This window comes from Branchiostoma floridae, chromosome 14 (assembly GCF_000003815.2).
Source record: "Branchiostoma floridae strain S238N-H82 chromosome 14, Bfl_VNyyK, whole genome shotgun sequence".
Lineage (NCBI taxonomy): Eukaryota > Metazoa > Chordata > Leptocardii > Amphioxiformes > Branchiostomatidae > Branchiostoma > Branchiostoma floridae.
In genome coordinates, this window is record NC_049992.1 from 12,550,350 (window position 1) to 12,570,178 (window position 19,829).

The 19,829-nt window shown below is 39.6% G+C and overlaps 1 protein-coding gene across 1 annotated transcript in view; it reads right to left on the reverse strand.

Moving 5' to 3' along the window:
- LOC118430138 overlaps nt 1-18,874 on the reverse strand; it is a 30,896-nt gene extending 12,022 nt beyond the window's left edge. Inside the window, exons 1-11 of the mRNA XM_035840848.1 lie at nt 18,763-18,874; nt 11,951-12,056; nt 8,526-10,126; nt 8,179-8,261; nt 3,017-3,152; nt 2,516-2,595; nt 1,600-1,819; nt 1,304-1,389; nt 924-1,037; nt 358-444; nt 14-103 (exon numbers count right to left, since the gene is read on the reverse strand). Of these exons, the coding sequence (XP_035696741.1) occupies nt 14-103; nt 358-444; nt 924-1,037; nt 1,304-1,389; nt 1,600-1,819; nt 2,516-2,595; nt 3,017-3,152; nt 8,179-8,261; nt 8,526-10,126; nt 11,951-12,056; nt 18,763-18,786 (2,627 nt within the window). The 5' untranslated portion in view covers nt 18,787-18,874. The remainder of the gene's footprint in view (nt 1-13; nt 104-357; nt 445-923; nt 1,038-1,303; nt 1,390-1,599; nt 1,820-2,515; nt 2,596-3,016; nt 3,153-8,178; nt 8,262-8,525; nt 10,127-11,950; nt 12,057-18,762) is intronic.
- Nucleotides 18,875-19,829: the final 955 nt, after the last annotated feature.

Below are 19,829 nucleotides of genomic sequence, written 5' to 3' on the forward strand. Positions count from 1 at the left end.
AGTGTAGACGTACCTTCTGTGGTTTCTTGCTATCTGGTATTTGACCTGCATGGCTTTCATGTGTTCAAATGTCTTCTTCTGAAGTCTCTCCTCGTAGTGTATTCTGTGAAAGAAAGGGTGGAAAGTGAATAAATTTTTTTTTTATTCTTCAGTATTCTCAACTCCTTAAAGAGTTTTGTTACAAAGATAAATATGTTTGGGGATAGACTCAATGACATACATTTGTATACATGTATGTGAATTGTCACCTCTTTTCAAGTTATGGACAAGGAATCTCTGAAACAAGTATTCAGTTATTCAGAATAATGATTCCCAACAAGGGGGATACAGTTTCAGTGCTGTACTAATGGTACATACCTAGCTAGGTCATTCTGCCTGTCCTTGACTATTCTCTGTGCTGAGTACATCCTCCAACTGTGCCAACATTTGGTGAGCAGTGTCACTCTGGGGAGGACAAACAGACATGTCATCAATACATGTTATATACAAACAATGTACATGAACTTCATCCAACATTAAACATCGAAGCCACATATACCATCACGCAAGAAATGCTTTTTTTTTTAAATAACTTTTCAGGTTTAGCTATAATTCAAGTGACTTTTGTGTTATTCTAGCCTGTTTTTCTATAGTGCTAACCTTGTGCTCAGTTGTAAGTGGTTGGTAAAGTTACCATTCGATAATGTTATAAGTCAGATAGACACACCCTAAACCAAAATCAAGTGTCTTGACCATACTAGATAATGTGTGCAGATCACTTGTTGTGATCCAGTTTTTTTGCAGTAAGGGTATTCCTTCCTCTACTATGGAGATGAGTTCATACATTTTTTCTTTCCAAGCAGAATATTTCACCTTCACCACTTCCACCACCTTCCTAGTCTGTATTAAGTGTATAAGTCATGTACTACGTAGTGTGTACTTACTTGTAGTGTAGTCTGGCTACAGCAGACTTCTGCATGGTCTGAAGTAAGCCCTTCCATGACCGGTAGGTACGGGACAGGAGTCTCTGGTCTGCCATGTGAACCATTGCCTTCAACCTGTGAAAAGACATACTTGTCAATCATTTAGGGGCAACAACCACATTCAACATTCTACAATACTTCCTCTAACAATTCAAACAATACATCAAACAAGTTGAACACTTTAAAAAGAGAATACCAGTGATTCTAAATCAAAATCCAGCAATCCCTTCTTGATTTTGATGATTCGTGTTGGAGAGTTTTTTACTTTTTTTAATTTTAGGCATGATTTAAAAAGTCAAACTTCTACCATCAACTGCTCTGAAGTAAGCATCTCAACCGACCTTTCAGATTCAGACTTGTACTGCTGCCACTGCTCAAAGGCATTCTTCATGATCTCCTTCTGTTTGGACAAGTGAGCTTCTCTCCACTGCACATACAGACAACAACATGTGCAGGTTAAGTCATGAACTTGTGATACGCTGCACATTTACAAAATAGTATACTAGTAATTGTTCTGACTGAAAAGTCATTCTGTCACAGTTGAAGACAGTATATGTTATAAAAGCGCACAACAAAGCTAGACTTGAAAGCTAGAGATGTAGACAAATTATGGCAAATTTTAAAGTTTATTAGTCACCTTCATCCAGGCTCGGACCAGCACTTTACTGTCTCTCCTCCTACTGATGGCTCCTGACAGCGCCCTCTGCTGCTGGACAGCAAACTGCAGCCCATGCAGACCCTTCCTCAGTAGGTGTCTGTGGCACAACTCTTCTGCAGCCTGTCTCTGTTGCACAAGATGGTGTCTCCAGGAAGTCAGGCACTTGGAAAGTACACTTAATCTCCAAAATTGCACAGCTCTGGAAGTACGTACAACATCCATTAGGCACTGCACTCATTGCTATTGTACAAGTAGGCCAAAGATTCACTTGTTTGTCTATCTTCTAAAACTTATCAAAATCACAGAACCCACTAGTCATTAAAGACGTGGGACTTTTCATCAGCCACTGCCTCCAAAGAAGAAAACCTCCCAGTAAACAATGTAGAATCATGTATATAGATAGCTGTATAGAATCGACACTTCTTCCTTTTTGCTGTCTGTACCATTGCAATTAGCCTTCGGGCATGAATTGCAAATAAACAAATAGATTATCAATTATGTCCTGAAAACATTCAGCATTATCTACTCAATGAAACAAGGCCATTGGCACTTAAGTGCCACCATTGATAGGCACAATGTCAAGAAGACTTTGACTGTTTTATATTAAAATTTACAATGTACATGCATCCCAACATTGCAATACCATGTCTAACATCTAGGTGGAGCTGTCCAACACTAGCAAGTCCTCTGCCAAAACCTGGACACTAATTTTCATCTGTGTCATTGTATTAATTGACTTATTAATGTTGCCTTACAATTGTACCATGTACAAATGTCGCGCAATAAAGTTCATTCATTCATTCTATCAACTTCATACTACTCTGTAATACCAAAGGGGTACAATGATGTATGAACAAAGTGCTCAGTGGTAAGGACAATGTTACACATGGCTTACCTTTGCAACTTATAGGCTTCCTCTTGTCTCAACAATCTCTGTAATCTAACATGCAGCCTCCATCTTCTAAAGCACCTTGCCTATAAAAATACAGGTAGTGTTATTAAAGCAAGACTTACCAAGTCTTACACTTACAATTACACGCACATGCAGCATCTGTATCTTTACTACACATAGCATGATTACAACAGACATTTTACCACAATCCTGTCTACATTTATCTTTTCCCATCAAAGGTTAAGTACATTATGTAGATCACATTCTGTAATGTTTTAATGTCACGACAAAGACATTATACATGTATGTGTCCTTGATCATACATTTGTATGTACTTTGCACGCTTCCCTTTCTAAGCTATCATGAAAGTATACTATTAATTTGTTACATCAAACAAGTTGCATGTAGAATTGTCCTTTCTATGGCTAAAAAAGAGTTACAATCCACACCAGAATGATATCAAAAGAAAAAGTTACATCATGAAGGGAACTTAATAAGGCTTACCTTTATAAGAATCTGTTCACGGACCTCGGTGTCTACGCCTTGCAGTGATTCCATGAGCCTGATGGTCCATAGTGCAGAGGACGCCCGGCGTATGCTAGGCAGCTGTCTGCTATGGAAGGCACCATCAAGGCCATGTCTGTAGTGAAGGCAGATTGAATAGATTAGGACACAGGTGTGGGTATACGCCTAACCTTTCACAGTCTTAACATAATAGACAAAATCTACCTTCTCAAAGTGGGGCAACTGAATACATGTTAAGATCAGCACTGTACTAAGTCTGCGGTTCAACCAGAAGCATAGAATGATACATCTGCACACACAGAGCACGAGCATTAGCAGTAACGCCCTATGGTGATCAAAAGCTGCCCAGAAGCCTGGCTCTAAGTCTACAAACACAGATCACATTCCACAGGGATCTGCTGAAAAGGGGTAGCCATATCCCCTTGTTACTGCCACTTATGTGGAAAGGATTTACTCCGGCCCTCGCCTATCTATAGCCTGTTGATCTAGTGGATCAACACACAAGAAAATCGAGGGATTCCCCTCCATATTCTTGTTGTTCCGGTTAAAAATACAGTGCCCTCAAAAGTTAGCACTTCTAACAGTTTTCTTGAGAACTTAGAGGTACATGGTTTTCTCAAACATTCTGAGGAATTAGTTTTAAGTATAATACAATAGTACACAAGTTAGAAAGGTATCTTATCTAGGGCAGATAAGGGTGAAATAACAAAGAGCTTTCTAGTTTCTTCATAGCATCCTTCTTAAACATACAGACAAAGTTTCAAACATTCAAGACACATATAAATTCTACCTGCTGCAGCAGTCTTCACAGCTGGTCTAAAATACTGTGGATCACCTGACCACAACTACGACACTGGAAACTTGTTACAAATGGCCAGAGAATGAAGACACCTTTCTTCCAAGCGTGTCTGTATACCTGTCTGTGTTGCTATGGCAACCAAACCGCTGTAGTGTCGGTACTACCTCCTCAGGGCACTTCTGACCTATCGTGTGGATAACCCGACCACATAAAATCACAACAATGAAAACTCTTCAAAACAGTTGTTGTTATTGCAGTGGAAACTGCTCTTCTAGTCAGTGCATAGGAAACTTTGTCTTGTTTCAATGACAATTTATTTTCAATGTAACACCAAGGTTGTTCAAACAATTCAGAATGTGAATGATTTGCTACAACCAGTTCTTCATGTAGAGTTAGTATTAGTGATTGAGAGCCCAGAAAAGAGACAATTAGTGCTTGTTGGATTACTTATACTTACTTTTTCTACAAAATCTCAGATTGAACAGTTTCACCCTTATCTAGACTTCAGAAATGCTTTGAATACAGCTATGATTACATGCCATACCTGTATTTCTTTGCTCTATTTGGTACGCTCAGTATGGGTCTCAGGTCTCCCTAAACACTTAATCTTATAATAACCACAGTTTAATCCCTCCAGAAATGAGAGTGTATTTGATCTTATGTCTGGTGTGGAAAGCAGATTCATGCCCAATACATGTTACTCAAATTCATGTTCACCTTAGCTACTTATGTATATGTTTGCTAAAACAAACAGTGCTGGCAACAGGTAAACAACTGTTATAGCTTGAAATATAAGCATTTCAAGTAAGTATCGAATGTCATAATTATTAACTATGCTTGGGGGGAAACGACTGACACAGTATAGGATAATTGTTACAATGCATTTGCAGCATTCCTGCATAAGACATTATACTGTAAAGAGTAATACTTACTGTCTATTAAGAGTAACTGAGACCAAATGTACAAAAGTCATGAGTATTCCTTTAACCCTCAACTCTTGTGTCCTTCCATTTTTTACTAGTAGTATGTTTTAATAATACTTGATAATGCCACAATATATATTGTATATAGCCTGTACAAAATGCATTTTTCAAAAATGATATATTTCAAAAATAATGACATTGTAGTTGTTACTATTACTATTAGGTAGGAACTTGATCATAATCTAGCATTGACTTTGAATATACTGGCTTCCCATGAGTGTAGTTTTCCGTTCTTTGTTGTAAAGTTAGCATATGCTAATGTATCAAATCCTTGTGTTACGACAGATTTCAAACAGCAAGTACCGTATACTACATGTACTGTTGTAGGTACATTGTACCAGGCCTAGAAAGGAAACAATGCAGAGGCCCTGAGGGTCTAAATTGCTGTGGTCTGAATTACTCTACCACCTGATGCCACCAGCTAATACTAATAGCAGCCTTAAGTCTTTCATTCAACAAAGGCAGAAATTCTGATGTGCCTATGTTGAATGGTGATAGTCCAAACTTTGTAATTTGATCGACAATCAGCAGAATTAGGAATTTTCTGCAACACTACACAGTGGGTGATAATGTGAAAGTCAGACAACATTTTACTTTGCCCATGTAGAAGCTTCTTGCCACAACTATCTCATCCAAAAGAATGTTCTTTCAAAATTTAATCAAACAATATTCTTTTCACGCCTGACAGCATTGGTCTTTGGAGACTAGCTATTACCTTAATTAGCACCATTCAAAGGATGCAGCAGACAAAACATTTGAAAACCACAAACAGTTGCCAGCCATTCTTGAATGAATGTCTATTTGGAGTAAGTGATAATGATCATGAGAAGCTCAGTTTAGTCAGGTTCGACACACAACACACCTCACTAACACAAACATCTATTCTTTTCATCGGCAACGCTTTCCAAGTCAATTACGGCTTTCAACAAATATCCAAGTATGTTCAGTCAATGTAGGATTCGACTAATAAATGTACTGGTACACACAAATCAACATGCAGCAAACTAACAAACACCATTTTTCAAATCAAAGTTTTATCACTGTACCGATTTCCAATTACAGGTACTGTTGACAAACTTTCAGGGGTTTGAAAACTTATTTCTATGCTACTATGATGGGCAAATAGACCTACAAATGTATTTACTCTGGCCTGACAACTATGGGGCAAAGATCAGTTTACTTGTCTTACTTGTCAACTGCTGTGATCGACTATTAAAATTTCATTAGGCAGCAGACTGTGCTACTCAAGAAATTAAAAAACTCAAGATAAAATCATCTCCCTAATTAGGAATGGGTGAGAAAGGATGGAGTCAGGATAAAAGAAATTTGGCACCTGTATTTGTGTCAAACAGATCGGGACACTGAAAACGTGCTTCTTGTGTCAGCTTTGTCAATGGAAGTGGTTAGCACATAGTAATTAAGTTACTGGTTGACTTTGACACTGTCAACAAATGGGTTATAAGTTGTAACAGTTACTATAACAGAAAGGATATGACAATAGGTAGTGACATAAGTCTCCCAAATAGTTTGCCTTTGAATTAAGTGAGTACAGTCATGTACCCTTTATAGCTATGGATACAACACGTGTGTGCATGTACAGATACAACATTCAAGTTTACACACAGTTGTGAATGTGACTAAAAAAAGAAGATTTTGTATGTAAATCTTCAACTTAAGACCACAAAGTTGTATAACTATTATCTATAGAAGTGGCCACCTCTACTGATAAGGACCACCTGGCCAATGTGACCACCTTCTGAGGTCCCTTTTAGAATTCTTCCCATTGCCCATTGATACAAGCATCAAAAATCCTGTCTATGATGACCACCTGTTTATCGGTACTCTGAGTGGTCTTCTTGGGCAGTTTTGGCTGCATCATTTTTGTAGGAGGTTTAAATTTTCACCAAAGGTACCTGTGAGAAGGTAATGCCAATTGCTTTCTTTGATTCGTGGACTTTAAATCTATAAAACTGAGTGCACCAAGGCATAAACCTCGTCCTCTGGCTTTGTTTACATGATGTTTTTTTCCAGTAGAGCTTCTTTTTTAGTTTGAAAAAAAAATCAGAGAACCAACAAATTAAATTGGTATGGCCTAATATTTGGTCAGTACTGGTCACCTCATTATCCCCTACCTCTGCCAATTATGCAAGCCAATTACAATTCAATCAGGCATGTCCAGGACTGGGGATCCACAGGAGGAAGAGGGAACCCTTTTGGGAAATCAAATTAGAAACCCGAGCACATAAGCAGATTTCTTATAGTCTTCTTAGGTGGTGGCGGTGGTATATGTCCAGCTCAAAGAACAAACAGACGGAAAGAGCGTTGATTACGAACGGATTAACGTCTGATAGCTTGCCAACAGCCGTTAAAGTCTGATTGGACTCAGGACGAAGTTCGGCAAACACGACGCCTGGCACGCTGTTTTTTCTGCGGACGGAACTTTTGATGCTGTCAAGGACCATTAACAGGACTCAAACGCACAACGCTTGGAGAGCAACTGGAAACATTTGTTGGGGGATCCCTTGCCAACATTATAATTGCTACTTTGTTAGCTTTCCGTGTTACGGTCAAGTGGCAATTAAAAGAGAACGAGTACACAGTGGAAGCTCTTTCTACATGTATTGTCTTGCCACAACCATTAATAATGCAACGTAATTTGAGTTGTACTGTTTCTTTAATTTGCAGGGCTGCCTTAAATAGGACAGGGCCTTTATCTTCTACAAAAATAGCTTGTTAGGCTGGATTGTAAATGGGTTTAGGTTTAAAGGTTTGTTCAGTGCCGGTGGAGCTATTCATGAGTAGGGACAAGGTTTATACTACAGGTGGCAGTTATCATTAAGTGACGGGGCCATGCAACATCAGCACTAAACCGTACCCCTCCTGAATACGGGACGGTGGTATCGCTTCGCCATGCCTTGGGGCCAATGAAAGACATCCTTGTTGTCCTTTTCGACTAATTGAAAATTCAACCATGGATTGCGACTGGGAAGGATTCAATTTAATGGGACAGTTATCCCAAAGAAAAGTAGATCTAATGACAAACATCTATCGTCATACACTTTTCTAGAATAGGGCATAACGTCAAGAACATGGGGTTGGTTAGAACACAGCAAAACAGCTGCAACTTGTCTTGCAGTTAATTAAAAATCATGCTGAGGGGCATGCCTGAGGGAAAGTGCACTCGGACATAAAATGCACATAAATAGAGATAATCACTAAATGACCTATGAGAAAATCATGTTGTTTTTTCCTTTTGAAGCAAACGAAATGCTTCTGAGCTGTACAAAGAGATGGATTTTCTACAGCCTTGAGTGAACCTGACTTATGTTTTGACTTGATTAGGTTTTAAATTAGCTTACCTCAGAGTCTGAGTGGAGACCACCTGTTGCTTGTGCAGAAGTCTGTGGCTTTGCTGAGTTGGTACATCAATGTTCTGTTGAACCTAGTGCAGACAGATTTGATCGTAAGATAACCTAACAAATCATTCACGAATCCCTCAAGGTTAAAATTTGTTAGTCTCTACCAGACTGCAAAAGACTGATGAAATCCCATGGCAACTTATTGGGCCAAATTCTTCTCTTTTTTCATCCAGCTGATACGTCTGCTTGAAGACTAAAAATTTGAGACATTACTGTGTGCAGCAATATTTGCAAATACAAATTACAAGTATCATATCAAATTATAAGTATTAAGTGTAGTACGGTACCTTTCTACTTGATGCTGTATTCCTCCTTTCAACTGGAAGATGCGATGAGTATTTTCTACTACTCCTCAATGGAATCTCCTTTGGCAAGCTCATTGCAAACTGAGCTGAACTGGTCCTAGAACTCCGTGTGAGATCCTCTTTCCCTAAAGGTGAGCAGTTAGACTGCCGCGAGTTCAAAGATCCCATACTAGACACTGAGGCAAATCCATTGCTTCTCGACAATGACATCATGTCTTCTTGCCGGAGTCTTGTGGAACTGCTGACTGCTGTGGGTGCAACGCTATCAGATGCACTAGAACTTGAGGAATTTCGGTTTGATTGTCGACTGGATGCCAAGGAGTTTCTAGCGCTCCCGACACTAACAGAATGCGAAATGTCCCCTGAAATACTGCCGGACGACTTTGGTCTGTATGGCTGCTGTGCTTTGGCTGGGGACCCGTCTGCTCGTAAAGTCCAGGCGCTATTGAGCGCAGGGCCGCTGCTTTGTGACGAGTTTGCTGAATGACGAGAGTACACACGAACGTTGGTTTGCTTTGAGGAAACATCATTTGACACTCCTGAGTTCAACGGCACTAACGAATCGTCTTTCACTTCCTGCCGTTCTGTTGGCTCATACACTAAGGGTAGATATCTGGAATTTCCTACATTGCTTTGTCTGTACGTACTGGCATTAGATTCCCGGGACTGCTTCGCCAGTATGGCACTGTCTGGGTTAGGAATAAGTCCGTCCCATTCCAAAGTGGCCATTCGTGAAGATCTCTCTGTGAACAAACTCGATGCCCCGCTCTGCTCCAAGGGAGCCAACTCTGACAGGGTTATTGATGAGAAGCTAGAGTCAAAACTGTTGTTAAGATCTCCCTGTTCATGTTCGGCAGAGTAGAGTCTATCTGGGGACACGCCTCCCCATTGGGTACTACGGTACTTCAATCCGTTAGTTGGACTCTGGGGTGGCCGAACTTGCGGATAGCCTTCTGTTTTAATTGGGGCTGGCAAGCTGCAAGCCAGTCTTCGATTCTCTGGTGCAAATGAATCATGATAACCCAGCCCTTGCCTATGTTCTGGAGAAGCTGCATATGGAGGGGACACAGAACCATAGTCTGAGTGCTCGTAACTCGGGTAGTAATTTGGGCTGGGGCTCAGTGGGTTTGGGCTCGTCTGTAGGTCCCTCCATGACAGTGGCTCATCCACTGGTGGGGAGTTGGTAATCACATCACGCACGTGTCCTTCCTGGTGGACAAAATCCTCCTCCACAAAACCCTTGGTGGTGGCCAGACTCTGCAGATATTCCGCATGCTCGTCCGTGATCTCCACAAGCTTCACCCCTCCGCCAGGGCTGTACGATGAGTACACAACGTCACTCTGGTACCAGGGCGGCCCATAGCCAGGCATACCTGAGTAGTGCCTCCCTACAGGGGGGGCCGTGTATGGCCTCGGGGCGTACTCTGCATGTGGCACTCCCCAGTCCGTAACTCGAGGATCTGGGTACGCGTACGCATTCATATCTGCTAGTGCCGTCGACAACTTCTGGGCACGTCCGCTCGGGCCATCGGCGTGGAGTTGTCTGCTTTTGTCGGGCGACTCTGGGCACACAGGGCTGCGTACTGCAAACACGGGAAACATTTGTCAAGCGAGTGACGCATAATGCGGTTAGAGCTAATACTAACACACGGGGTGTGTGTGTGTATTTACAGGACTGGGGAACACAAAATAACATCTAACCTGTTGCAAGTTAATAGGTCTTGTCTGACTAAGTAAGACCGGATTCTTGCCTATTACATGGCAATGCATTAGTGCAGTAATGTGCATATAGTGGTGGGAAAGTAAAGGTAAGCCTTCTCATGCCCATGTGAGTGTTTGCTCTGCACTTTTGTATGGAAGCAGAAAGAAAACTAAGCTCACTTTAAATTGGAGGACAAACATCTTATGCCTCTTTTTCCTTTTAGGTACCAATAGCAGCAAAATCGGTGGGAACTAACATTTATTTAGTCTCACACAACCCAAGCTGCTTCATTCAACACTTTCTGATGATGATTTGAAGGGGAAAGTTGTTCAGGTAAAAGAAAAGGACAGAGAAATCCATATAAAGAATCTAACACAGAAAGAAACAACGAGAGCTTGATTCTCCTGTTTTAACCACATTCAGCATGGTGGTGTTGATTGTTAAATATACACCTGTCTGGGTTAACAAAGCTGTCTCCAAACTGTAAATGCAACCAAAGGTTCTCACATTACAGGTGAATACTTGACATACTTTGCAGTGAATTAACATATGTATGAATTATGCTGGTTGTGGTCAATATAATGAGGGTGGCCATATCTATACTGAAAAGGAAAACAAAAAAGTGAAAGAAGCGGAGCAAATAATAATGCAATTTTTTGAGCAAGCAAACAAATACAATTTATGCCAGCATTTGCACAAATTTCTATTAAACAAAAGTAGACAGTTATACAATTAAAGTCATAAGATTTGTTTTAACTGTCGATAACATAAGTCTCTCAGGCCACTGCCATAAATAATAATATTTGTTTAAACACTACTGCTGATATCCAAATTTTGGTAGGTATAAATCTTTGGTCAATAATCAAAGCAGTCATGTAGTAGTCAAAATTGAAAGCTTTTTTCAGATTACAGTTTTTAAGTAAGGTTGTCTCAAGTAAGGTCATTCCTGTTCACAAAACACAGTCTTTATGGTGATTTTCTTCAATAAACAAAGAAGACTCCTTTCATTAAAGCCATGGTGTCAGTCTGTTGGTATGCAAATACATGAACCACCTGTGCGGTTATCCTGATTAAAGAACAAAGATGATCACAGCAATCCAGTCTTTGACAACTGTTCCCAAATTAGAACTGTGACAACAATTGGACAGGGCCAGTCAACACTTCACAACCACTTCGTTGTGTTTGTAAAATTAGCAAGGTCAGAAGTAGTGCAGCTTGGTGATAATGTGTATGTTTAAAGTTTGCTCTGTTGTTTTTTCAACTATTCACATTCATCGTGTTGTAACAGTCAGGCAAAACAGCAAGAAATGGATTGATATCTTTCCGGTGTTCAAGTACTGTTTTTAACGTTTCAAAGCATGAGTCACAAAAAAACGTAAAAATGTAAATTTGTAGCAAATAAATGATATAAAAAGTTAGCAAATGCCCTTGTGTACATACACATTGACATCACCTATGAATGAGGGGTGGGCAAAGGTTTGTGGTCTTTTTGAACATTGTTTTGATAGATCAATACAGTAATGCTGGCTTATGTATGATCAGTTTACTACATCATTTATGTTTACTTTATCTATCTTTGAATGGAATCGTAATATGCAAACTCCTGGAGGCACAATGTAACGAAAACATAACACCCATCATGTAATAGCCTACAAGTTAAAGATACAAATGTAGTATCATCATCACTACACAGATACAGCCTTACCTGTCTTATTCACACCTGTGTAGGGGTGACGCAAGTCTTTCAGATGTGGAGAGTTACAGGCTGGGATGTTCTCTTTGCCCCATTCTGCGTCAAGCTTTTGTAAGGCCTGTGTGCACATGTCAAACAAAGTATAGAGTTAGCATTTGCAAAATGCACCATCACCGGAAGGGTACGTGAGTGTGTGAAAAAGTTTAGTTAGCTACGGAAGTTTGTAAAAGTAAGGTACACAGCAGACAAAGAATTTCCGACAATGTATTTTTGAAAGTACATAACTCAACATACAGCAAAATACATATTACAGCCAATTAATTTTTTGAACCATATCAATTTCCTGTAACCTACTAATTAAAATTACATGGAACGAACACATTCTCCTGCTCAACAACTAGACTACCTAGTAACAAACACAGCAAAGGGTGTCCTATTTCTTGGACAGTTTTAAAAGCCTCTTGCAAAAAACTCTTCAACATGGCAATAAAGTAATAGAAGAGTTATCAGAGGCAAGATAACTACCAGTTCAGAACTTGCTGTGAAAGGCAAAGAAATGCCACAACAGGAAAAAAAGAAAATATACAATACTTCCTGCAGGTGTTCGGTAACTAGGATGACCTATGCGTGCCCTCTTGTACCATACCACTGCTACTCTCTAACCGCACGTTTTACATATGAAAACAGTTCTCCATTATCAAACTTACCACAAACATCAAGACGTATTAAAAACAACCCAGCCAATCAACAGAAGTTGCTAGATCTGAAAATGCTTATGGGTCACTCACAAAGTTTTCCACACGGTACAGCATAGCTAACCCTACTAGTGCTACTACAAACACTCACAGACGGAAGCACGCCAACAGTAGGCAAGCCCTCGCCCCAGGGAACACTCGTCCCAAGACCCAACACAACCACCTTATTACACACATTATGTCAGCCAATGACAGCAGTCTTCTGTAGAGAAGGCAGACTCCATGTATAGTACACGTCATCCAGTGATTGATTATACATGCAGACTAGTGTTAGAAATGCCAGCATACACCCATCCAATTACTGTATCAATTGCTGACGTCATACACTTTTGAGTTAGATAAATTATAGGGCAGTTTGTGTTACAATTGGCACCTCACAACTAATAGTATATAATATGTATAAGTAGCACTAGAATTTAGTAGAAACAAACGGTGAATGCAAAATCTTTGCTGAACTTTCAGGGAAAATCATCAGATCTACCATGTAATCTCAGGTACTCATCTGGTACATGTACCTGTATACATATGTATCCGTAACAAGAGTCAATTTCTATAGCCAAACCAGCAAATCCTTCCAACAAGACCATGAAATTTGCTTTTTCATGCCTGTGCTACATGTAGACCACAGCAAAGGAAAACTGTGAACAAGCTGAAACAATCCAATTATGGAGATGGGAAGTCATAGATTCTTTTACTCTCCAAGCAGAGGTAGAGTTGAGTAGATAAAGTAGTAGTTGGAAAAATTACACTCAGTCTGGCGTAAGAGGAGCACCAGTGTAATTTTTCTAGCTACTACGATATCTACACGACTCAACAGCTCTGCTTGGAGAGTAAGATTCTTTTATGTAATATTCTCCAAGGAACAGGCATGGACACTTCCCTTGATACCAGCTAGCATCACTATTAAATGTTTTGGATATCCTTGAGGTGATGTTACAGGAGGAACCATGGTAATGGCTGTAATCCCTGTGGAATCTGCTGATTAGCACCAACTAGACAAGGGAAACACTGTGTTACACTCAGGCCAGCTCCCAGGACACCACCATAGATACCTGTAAATGCTAACTGTCAAGACCTTTGACGTCATGACCCACATTTTTGTCCACTAATAAATCGCCACGTTTTCTCACCACGACTCCCCTCAGATATAAATAATCAGGTCTCCCTGCTCTGTTCAAATAGAACAGTCTTTCCAAAAACGCTCTCTTTCCTAATTTCTAGGAAGGCTCGACAAGGACCTTTCCAGCGCAAAAACGATTGTAGTTCGTTACCTTTCCATTCTTGACCTTAACAAAGCAAGTGAAGATTTAATTGGGCCATTAATGACATGACATGTGAATGCCCTTTCTTTCCCAGCCTGAATGGCTTTTGTTATTTTCACTTTCTGTAAAAATCTTGAGACAACAGCGGGCTTTATTCTCGAGCGGAACTTAGCAGCGTTAATCATGGTTGCTGCACTCAGGAGCCTGCGCCGTTAAGGACGACAATAGTTGCCATGGTTACGGACGCAATCGGTCTCCATTAGGACTCACTTTTATGACCAAAGGTCATCTTCTGGGCCACAAAAAAGTGCGGATGGGTCGTATTTCCTAGACACTAACCATACTAGTAAAAACCTAACAATTGAAACTTCCATAAAAAGCAGAAATTTACAACTGGAGTTTTCAGTAGAAAAGGCATGGCAAATAGAAACTGGGCAAGCCAGATATTTTAAGGAAAATAACACTGCAGTGAAACGATGCTGCTTGCCAGCAAAGCCCTTACATAAAATCTGCCATTCTAAACAGGGTTACCAAAAACTTCCCAGTACAATGTTTCTGACCGAGTATGTTATATAACATCCTTGTACTGACTGACTCATGTCATATTCCTGAGCAGCAACAAGTCTCGTACTAATTTTGCAATTTCTGCAAATCCCCCTAAGCTCAAAATCAACTGTTCAGTTCCGTGTGCTCATGATACAAAAGAAGGTCTCTCAAATGTACCTGGGTTTGTCATCAACTTTCCACTACATTTCATTGTAATAATCATTCAGTAAAATTGTTTGTACTCCCAGGTTCCAACAACAAAGTGCTCTCTCACCTGGAGGAAATGTGGAAAGAAAGAGTGTTGTGGTTGCAATACTGTCTCTTGATTTTATCTTTTCAAAACATTAGGGTAAAGAGTACGTACTGAAGCCTGCTGATTATATACTGTACACAGGGACACCGGTGAGTCAAAATTGGTAATAAGGAATTTTCTTGCACAAAAACAAATTGATTTCCAGATTTTGGATGGAGGTGACGTCTAAAAGAGCACTTATTGTTCACAAGTTAAAAACTAAATTTTGCCTGATTGTAAACATGTATATAAGTAATGCATTAGCCACTGTCAAAAATGCTGTCAACGTTTTCCTGTAAATTTCACCCTTTGTTGCTAATGGTAGTAGACCGGATGCCATTTTACTGTTGCGGACACTCATAATTTTACGCCTCAAATGGCTGAAATGTCCAAAGAATTACAGTAATTTCCTGACAATTACAACTCCCAGTCCCATTTCTACCCCATGAAAAAAAAATGTCATTTGGTGAAATTTGTGTGCTTCAACAAAGAAAATTTCTGATAACCTCTAACTTCACTTAATACATTGCATTGTCTCTATGTCAGAGGCTGACAAATGTCATTTTTAAAGTTGAACTTTGAAGTTGAATAAGGTTTTAATGATTTACCCAAATATCCGTTCAGTCACAACTTATGAAGCCATTCAAGTGTTGCCATAGGTTACATGGCACACTAGTGTCGGCAGATCAAACAAAAGAACATGGCAATTTTATGATCATATCTGATTAGAAACTTAATTGCTTTTCACCACTGACCACGAGACCATATTTACATACTTTGTTGTTTGGTTAGTCTTAGTATTATAGGACAAACAAGTTTTATTCTGTTTCTGATGGTTTATAAAAATCATCACTGTTGCCACCATGATATTATTGTCAGATTTTCCTTTGTATTGAGGTGATAAAACTTAAACAATCAGAAAACATAATCTGCAAACTTCCCCTGTTATAACTTGCCTAGTCCACAATATCTAATTTCTTTTTCTATATTATATGTATATATGAACTGACTTTAAGATTCTCTCATTTGGTAACTAATACGACATAAAATGATAAACTTTGTTTCCTCCATTGATAGCTCTCAATTGATGGAACAAAACATTTACCAAGGGTTGTTCACATAGCTTGCAGTCAGCATTGCCACACAGTTAACAGGTTACCTCACACACGTACAGTGGCAAAGGTCATTAACGTGTAAGCCACAAGTACCAAATAAAAAGACTGCCCCAATTTGTACAACTGACATGTATATGATCAAAGGGCACACACAACGGCAAAGCAAACAGTCACAACAATCTTAACAGAGATTACGTGTAGGGAGGGATTTGTGATACTTTATCAATGTAGAATCAATTCTCTCTTTCCAAGCAAAGGACTGCTTTTCCTACATATGCAACTTTCTAACCAACTAATACTACAAAACATGCATTTTTTCCTTCATTAATACAATAAATCTTTACATGCTGGTTTAAATCTAACGATCTATCTATAAGTCTCTATCTATCTATAGTATTTATCTATCTATCTATAAGTCTCTATCTCTCTCTATATATACATATATGTGCTTCACTACAGAACTATTTCAAACAAAACCTACTTTCCCTCGTACATGTATCATGGCATTAAGTCCAAACAAAATTTACAGTATCATTTTCCCAGCCAACCGGCAAGGACCTCTTACAACATCAACAGCTGTAAATCACCTGAATGGAGATTTATAACTCTTCGGCTTCCGTTACTGGACAAACCATTACCAGGTCATTAGACAAAGGCAGGCACTTGAGGGGAGCTATGATCCATGCTCCCGGTGGGAAAGATGTAATTTAGAATTATTCATGAGGAAACCCAATTCGACCTGATTGAAAATCATTACAATTTCATCCCAAACTGTTTCTGAAATAATACACACATAGCCTGGTCTTAATCCTTACTGGATGAAATGCTAAAGACCGTTACCATACATACATACATTAATCAACAGATTTTTACTACCTTGATTGCCATAGCAATAGAAAAAATTACCGTTATTCATGAAAATAATACACTGAACAATGCACTTACAGCAAGTTAATATGACAAAATACCATTCAGGACATCAGGCTGATCGTTTACCTGTGAAATATTTCAGACCGTAGTTGAATATCAGTTGCTTCTTCGCTGGACATAACGTTATAGACGGCACGGTTCCCTTCAAGTTGGAGAATATAACAATACAGAGACATCTTACCCGTCCCATGCCAGGTTACGTACCCATAGAGTCCTCCATATCAAGATGAAAACTTTCAACAAAACCAACAAGAGCTTAAGGCTCCGCAAACAAAGGCTAAGTCTCAGAAAATTGGCAACAAAAAAATGCTGTTGGCTGGCACGTTTGGCCACGTTGAATGCTGGGTGATGCACGTAACAAGGAGGCATGCTAAGCCCAAATGAACTGTTTAACGCTATATATCACGTTAGCCTGCCTACAGTAAAACCTCTTACATGTATTTCTTATCTTTTCAAAAATGCTAAATACTAACTGTCAGCTAATAATCAGCTTAATGGTAGGGATTTGTATTCATCAATTATTTTAGCTTCATGAAACTGTGAGCTGGTACAGTAAAAAGGATACACATACTGGGAGTGGGTACCTTTATAAATGCTGCTGGGGTTTGCAAATATTTCAGCTTTTGCCGTAACTGTCCATGTATTTCCAAATTAGGGCTGATAGCCTAACTGCTGAATGTGGTAATAGTTCATGACTGACATACTGATGAGGTGATGCTGTCATGTCCCATGTAAGAACAGCTCTATCAAAGGCAGTAATGATATGAACCAGAGATATGTAAAACAAGAGGATTTCCATGTCTACATAGAATAATAAAACTTTCATAAAAGCTGTCAATGTTTTGACTTCAAACACTTCAAAGCACAACAATACTAGTGCTGCTGTTTTTGAAACAACAAAAATACGGAAAAGGGATGATATATGTATAAAACGTATTTTGGGATCTGTACTTCTGAAATATGATGACAACTATAACCATACTGGTAAGTAAAATCAAATCAAGTTCTAGTGGGTTGCATAATCCTAACTATGAGTATAAAGTGAACACTCATAAAAACTCATAGTTTCTGGTATAGCAATTGATGCTAAAATGAACATCCAGTTTTCATTCCTTAGTGAACATGCTGTCTACTTTGCAACAGAGCCATTAGCAACAGTAGTTGTTATTGATGCAGCTAAAACAACAAGCAGTGAACTCCTAAGGTAAACAGATGTGTCAACCAGGTGATCCCAGGTGTTCACATGTCCTACTCACCTGTTCGTAGGAGGTTGGCAAAACGACTGGATGGACACTTAAGAAGTGGCCAATGGACAGGAGTGTTGTTGAAAGATGACATCGGTCCGTGAGTGATACATTTTTAAGTTTCTTGGCAATGGAGGGTAACCAACAGAAGTACCGTGACCCCAAACGGTAGGATTTGTCACCCCGTTCATTGTCTCCCACCCGTGGAAAAAAGGAAACGAAACACGATCATCCGCACACTTGTACGTGAACCACTGCTACCCTGCTCTTTCTGTTGAACTTCAGTAACTTTCCCCCTTTCTCTCAGGTTTTAGCCTGGTGAGCAAAATATTATTACACAGTATGACCTAACCTGCCAAGACAACACCGTACTGCAAAGCAAATGTACAAATGAAGGAATAATGACTCTGAAGTCATCAGATCCAGAGCAAAGTCCTAACATTTCAAGGATACCTGACAACACAACAAACATCTTACAAGTTTTTGCCATTCACATATGCAGACTCAATCTGCTTAACTAACTTTGTACACGGGTATACACAATTGTAACCTACTTGCGTGACAACTGGCAGGGGGAAGCATACAAACACCTACATGGAAGGAAAGTACAGTGAAAGTGTGAACGTCGAGAAGATTTTGAACTTTGTTTGAGTGAACACAATCTACAAATGTACATGTACCTGTAGCAGCTCCGACCCTCTCATGACCACAGGAAGGATGGAGAAACCCTGTAACACACCATGGCATGCACCTAAATCTGTCGGTGAGCCGGTACTGAAACCCTCCCGCTGAACCGGTGGTTCTAATCACTAATCACTGAGTAAACCAACCAGGTGGATCGGTTTACAAATCAGGGGTTGGCGGGAGCGGGATCCCGGCTCAAGTGCCATTCAAGGCTATTATTGGCTCGTTGGCAGGCCCATGCACAATAGTTACAAACAATAGCACCCCGCACCTGGCAACCATTCCAGCACTGAAACACTAAATTTAAACTTGTGTCATTTCAGTATGGTTTATTTTAGTGTCTCATACCTCAAAACACTGCCAATATGCCAATCCATGAGTCGAGAGTTATTTTTCAGACAGTTATTTTTGACTTGAGGAAAAAGGTCCTTGACCTTGAATAGTAACACTTTAAGATGCCATGACAAAGCAAACTTGAACATATAGAGATACAACACAAACAGGTACATGTACTAGTACCTATAAATAGGAATGTAAATGTTAGAATTTTGTCAGCCATCAGCCATACTTCAGTCAATATGTTATCTAATGTATTCTTAGATTGAGCAGGTACATACATACCAGAATACATGTGAACAATACAGTTTACATTGATACAAACACTGCACACAGTCATGCAAACTCAGTGACCTGACCATGGCTAACATACTTTAACAGCCTCAAAACAAAAATAGATTTGGAAAATGTCTTTGGGTGCTCTGATGCATACTGTTGTTGTGTCCATTACCAAAACTAAAAGTGTATTTACAACTTGCTTAAGGCTGTACATTTTTGGCAAGGCTCCAGAAACTAGTGGCATCTTGCTGACTTCTACATTACACTTAAAACCATCTGTCCTGACCCATCTATGATTTAGGGTCTTATATGGAATAGCCCACATAATTGCCATAGAATCGCAGCCTTAAAGACAGAAATTTTCTGGTTGCCATGCAACAGTTACACAGACCAAGACATACCTCTGCTAGACACACTTAGGTGAACGACAACTGCTCTAACTTCTTCC